The 5,747-nt window shown below is 40.4% G+C and overlaps 1 protein-coding gene across 1 annotated transcript; it reads left to right on the forward strand.

Annotated features, from left to right (window-relative positions):
* The first annotated feature begins 560 nt into the window (after positions 1-560).
* Positions 561-3,205, forward strand: ccr9b (chemokine (C-C motif) receptor 9b). The gene is made up of 3 exons (XM_035653482.1): positions 561-826; positions 989-1,047; positions 1,821-3,205. The coding sequence occupies exons 2-3, from the start codon at positions 994-996 to the stop codon at positions 2,868-2,870; spliced, it is 1,104 nt and encodes a 367-aa protein (XP_035509375.1). The 5' UTR covers positions 561-826; positions 989-993; the 3' UTR covers positions 2,871-3,205.
* The last annotated feature ends 2,542 nt before the right edge of the window (positions 3,206-5,747 follow it).

Genomic DNA, 5,747 nt, shown 5'->3' on the forward strand with positions numbered 1-5,747 from the left:
TTTGGCTTCAGTATAGTATATACTTTATTATTATTATTATTATTATTATTATTATTATTATTATTATTATTATTATATATAATAATTGCATTTCCCAAAATGGTGACTTATTCCTAAAACAACTTTACTTTTTTACTGTTGTCGTTGTCTTTCTACGTCAAAGGCATGTCATCACCGCTATTTGTAAGTGAAATCGCCCAAAAACCTCCCAAAAAGACTTCCCTCACACACTTCTTCCTTTCGCAAGAGGACATTTTATGGGCAACGATAGTTGCTTGGGCAGTCATTTTAGGCTCAAGACCACACTGCCTTAGCTATGAAACTGTGGGGCTGACATCTCAAAATCAACTATGCTCCTCCGGCTTGGGTCTTTAATCACACCATACAGTTTTCAGTTTCATACATCAATCATCTGTGGTGTTAAGTGCTCCACCTGCATCCACAAAGTGTGCCAAAAACGAGCTTCGACTCGATAAAACCTCTTTCGCTGTGGAAGGAATGTGGGTGTATTGTTTTGGTTCCAGCCTGATGACCACACTTCAGTGAGAAAGTTGCTGCTTCCCCTTGAAACTGGTTCAATGTTATCAATGTTTTATTAGTGCTGTTCAGCTCATAGCTTGTATTTGGGAAAAGACATAGGCAGCACAGAGGGTAAGTATAATGTTTCTATCTAGAGTGAGAGTTGTCAGATGTGATGTATTTCATCACGTGATCTAACCACAAGAAGAGAAGCCATATAAGATGAGGTCGGGGTTGTTGAAGTTACCAGTTGAACAACCTAGACAAAGAAACAAAACTTTGACTGAGAGGTTTCATCACTGAGTGGGTAAGTGATTCACTGACTTAAAAATATTTATTTTTCTAAAGTTTCTACATTTTCTATTGAGCCTTTAAGCCTAATTTTCTACATATGTTATTTTTTTGTCTTGTTACGTTTTTACAAGGTTTTGGTGTGTTGTCTTATGTTTATATCCTCTGGTTCTTTTAGATAACATGGAGGAGGCATTTACAACTATTATGACTACAGAAATTAATTATACTGGAACTGTAAGTATTAATTTGGGATATTTATCTGCAGCCATGACACAAGTGAAAAAAAAATTAACCTGTAATATAGAAAATGCTAATGTATGATTGAATCGGTTGTAAAATGTGTTTATAGTGCATGTGCATCTCAATGTTTGTATATGCCATAATATATAAAGTATGATTTTAATACCCAATGGTAAAACTTACAACTGCGTTGCTGTCTTAACAAAACCATGTCAGCGCTCTTTATGAAATATGATATATTTTGTATTCTTTTTTGTTTATGTTATGTTTATGATTTCATGCTCCAGGTACAGTAGGTTTATCTAATACAGACATCTATAGGACACTCAAATGCCACAGTCACAGCCGAATGAGCATCACATTTTCCATTGTTTGTGAAAACCTAAGCCCCAGCTTCCCCCCCTCACTGTTTATCTCTGACCTAAATCTAAACTTGATGCTTCTGGGGGTACTGAGTTCTGCTGTGGGCCCCTTTCTGGAGCCCCTAGGGATCGTTTACCCCCTTCAGGCTTGGATAGCGGCAGGAAGTGGTGTGGTTTCTCCTGCACAGACACAACACCTGCACCTGACAGCAGTTCTTTATGCGCTCTGGTTAACTTGTACGTCACAGACAGCGTTTGATGTCATATCACACTAGAAGCACGTTATGTTGTGAAACGCTGACACCAGTGACAGGAAATGAAAACTGAGAAAAAAAGAGCAGTGTATCTGTTGCACATTTTTGCAACACCACATCAGATAATCTGGTTTTATGTTTCTGATTGCAGGACCCTTTTGACTACTCAGATGACTATGATACAGGGCCGACTGAAAACACAGGCATGTGCGACAGAAGCTGGGTCAGGGACTTTCGTGGACAGTACGAACCACCTCTCTTCTGGATGATCTTTATCCTTGGTGCCGTGGGTAACCTGATGGTGGTTTGGATCTACACCACTGTTCGCCACCGCCTGAAAACAATGACCGACGTGTATCTGCTAAATCTCGCTGTGGCTGACCTCCTCTTCTTGTGCATGCTGCCCTTCTGGGCTGCCGATGCCATCAAGGGCTGGGACTTTGGCATCACTCTCTGCAAAATGGTGTCCGCTATCTATAAAATCAACTTCTTCAGCAGCATGTTCTTGCTCACCTGCATTAGCGTGGACCGCTACATTGCTATTGTGCAAGTCACCAAGGCCCAGAACCTGAAGAAAAAGAGGCTGTTCTACAGCAAACTTGCCTGCCTGGGTGTCTGGCTTGTTTCCACTCTCCTGGCCCTCCCTGAGTTTATCTTTGCCCAGGTGAAGAGCGACCAAAATGGGCAGTCCTGTAGTCTGGTCTACTGGAACAACGAAAATAACCGGACTAAGATCCTGGTGCTATGCCTGCAGATTTGCATGGGCTTCTGCCTTCCTCTACTGATTATGTTCTTTTGTTATTCTGTCATCATTCACACACTTCTGCAGGCCAGGAGCTTTGAAAAGCACAAGGCCCTACGTGTCATCTTTGCTGTGGTCTTTGTGTTTGTTCTCTCTCAGCTGCCTTACAACAGTCTGCTGATAGTGGAGGCTGCGCAGGCAGCTAATACTACTATGACCGAATGTGCAACTGTTATTGGTTTTGATGTAGCTGGACAGGTTGCCAAGAGCCTGGCATACACTCATGCCTGCCTGAATCCATTGCTGTATGTTTTCATTGGAGTTCGGTTCAGACAAGACCTCCTGAGGATTGTGAAGTTGTGTGTTGGTGGTATGAGCAAAGGAGGGCTCAGTAAAATAGTTCCCAAACGTCCCTCTGTCATGTCAGACACTGATACTACTCCTGCCCTTTCAATATAAATGCACATTTTCCTAAAAATCTGCAACCTGAGACCTGAGCCTAGTTCGATGTGATCGTATTTTTCATTTTGTTCCTCATGCATTACTTGCTACTAGCAGAGCAACATTAACGTTTTCAACTTGTTAGCAAAAACAGTCTTTACAGTTTTATATTGATTTCATTTATATACTGACAGGCACGTTTTTTTCTCGAATCACTGTATAAACTGTATATTTGTATAAATACTGTTTTTTGAGTGTTTGTGTTTTTACATTTGATACATTGTGTATTTCTCGTGTGCTGCTGTAACTGAATAAAAAACAATGGTATAACAACAATTAAAAAATGAGAGAAATCTAAAACCTTCTGCAGTTTTCTTCTTTGCTCTTCTGTCCCCACAGCACAAAAACAAGTAGAAAAGAAACTGTAGTCTCAAGTACATATGCTAAAAATGAGGATGAAAGTGATGAGCTCAACAGCTTATATCAACTATACATGAGAAATCACTTGAGTGCTTTCACTGGTGTAACGTACCTGGTGTGGTTGGAAACTATTTGAATGTGGCTAGTTCAATCAACAATGTTTTCGATCTGACTAGACAGTCTGTGCCAGCACTCTTTAACTGTTGAACCTCGTCTGAGTCTGGCTATGACTTGGCAGTTTTTACAGATGGATGGATTGTACGGATGCCCATTCAAACTGCCGTGAGAAGATGTTTCCCACAATGGCCTCACAACGGCTGTAGCTCAGACAGGTGGTAGACAGACAAACAGATAGACAGATGCCACTGCCATGAGAACTTACCATGTGCAGCCACAACTTTCGAAGCACAGGATTTCAGTTTTACCAGCTTCAAAAAGCAGCACACTGAATGCTTGGATGCATAGATTTTTAGTAAAAGCCACACAATCTGCATGAAATTCATTGCAACATGCAGAAGAAAAGGACATCTCTTTACTTGTGTGGCCTGTGCCACTAAAAACTGAAAACATCAAAGCCACGCAAGTCTAAATGGTGGGCTGGTGGAGCGCTTTTCAATCCTCTCTGATGGGTTAGCTGTGGGCGATGAGGTCTATGTCGCATAATCACAGCTTCATAACACCCCCACACAGAAATGGTGGCAATCAATCTGACATCAATCTGAAATTAGAGAAAAGTGCTTCAGGCAGTGTTTCAAAGCTGAGGTCTGAGGTTTGCATCCTGAGTTCTGTCTGTGATATCTCCACAATGCAAAACAAATCAACCCCATATTTACACACTAAACGGTCTAAGGCTGATATACTGTGTGCTCATTAGATTTTCGATTAAAGATGGTTTAAGGCTGGAAGTTAAATTAAAATATTGTGCCCGGTTAGCTCAGTGGGTAGAGCTGGCGACCCATGTACCAAGGCTGAGTCCTTGCTGCAGCGGCCCAGGGTTTGAATCCGACCTGCGGCCCTTTGCTGCGTGTCATCCCCTCTCTCCTCTAACCCGCTCTCTCCTCTACCCCCTTTCCTCGTCTGTCTCCAGCTGCTCGCTATCCCAACCAATAAAGGCATAAAAGCTGAAAAAAATATCTTGAATTTCATTATCAATTGTTATATTATTGTATATCTACTGACACATAAAAAGGCAAAAGGAAGAGACAGCTGGAGGAAGAAAACAAAAGAAACAGAGTACATTTGAGCTACAGTCTGGCACATCAGGTGCAAAAAACAAAAGCTGGGATGTTATTGTGGCCACTGAGGTTGTGGCACCAGACAAGATCTGCCTACCTGCTGAATTCAGGTGAGACCACATTTAGTTTTATTTTCCTTCTTTCTCTCACGACAGGAAATCGGCCAAGTGAATAACAACATGCACTGCAGAAGTGAGGCCTCACTATGGATGTCCTTGGGGACCGGGGCAGATGTCTTTAATTTGTGCTAACTGGAGAGCACTAATGGCAATATTACTACTCAGCACATCTTTAGCATATTCTGAATATGTTTGTGTATTCCAGTTTAATCTACTTTTTGAATCTACTGCGAGAGTAGATCCCTCAGTTCACATTAAGCAGGGAGAAGTGGTTCATACGCCTCTTTAAAAAAAGTAAAAAAAATGCAATTTATCTTCTTGTTTCATACCTAATGTTGTAAATAATAGGGTTGTTGGTAGATGAGGTCTGAAATGGATGAGTAAACCAGATCCTACACAGATTTTGTTTGACCTTAAATAAGTTCAGTATGAGAACAACTGATTCCTTTGGACTTCAACATATGATACAGTTCAGTTCAACACCAATCAAAGCTATGGCCTCACTTTTGTCTCTTATCTGATGTATCCCACCAGTCCTATCAGATGGGCAGGAGTACCCCTTTTTAATACCCTTTCAATTGTTTGATACTGGATTTATACAAGGCATAGTGTTTCTGTTGATGTTTAAGCTTGCATTTTAGTAGTGAGCCAAGATTGCATTTATACAACCACCATTTGTGCAGAAAGAAACTGGATTACTCAATCAATTGTTCTTCTTTTTTTTTAGGTTTTTGGAGACTTTTTGCTAACTAGTTTTCAAGTACACTCAATCTCAACACTTAATGATAAGGTGCTCCGAGTGACCATAGTTGACTACTGTACAAATAAATCTACTTAGGATCACAGACCAGTTGTGGAAGTACTATTTATTAAAGTAAAATTACCAATACCACAAAAAGTACACTCCACTCCACTATAAGTATTTTTACCTTACCTAAGAGAAATACAGAAGTTTTAACAAAAACAAAAGTAAAAGTTCTGCAGTAAAAAGTCCCTTGTGACTGATTACTATATATGACATGATTTGTTACTGATGCATCAATGTGTAAGCAGCATTTTACTGTTGTAGCTGGTTTAGGTTGAGCTAATTTTAACTACTTTAGATTCAGTTTAGTCCAGTG

Source organism: Morone saxatilis, unplaced genomic scaffold (genome assembly GCF_004916995.1).
Source record: "Morone saxatilis isolate NCDOM2014 unplaced genomic scaffold, NCSU_SB_2.0 Contig0, whole genome shotgun sequence".
NCBI lineage: Eukaryota > Metazoa > Chordata > Actinopteri > Moronidae > Morone > Morone saxatilis.

Bases quoted from the DNA above. Each gene is read 5' to 3' on its own strand.
- ccr9b (XM_035653482.1), top strand. From the start codon at position 994: ATGGAGGAGGCATTTACAACTATTATGACTACAGAAATTAATTATACT. The intron at 1,048-1,820 runs GTAAGTATTAAT...TTCTGATTGCAG, and splicing joins AAATTAATTATACTGGAACT to GACCCTTTTGACTACTCAGA.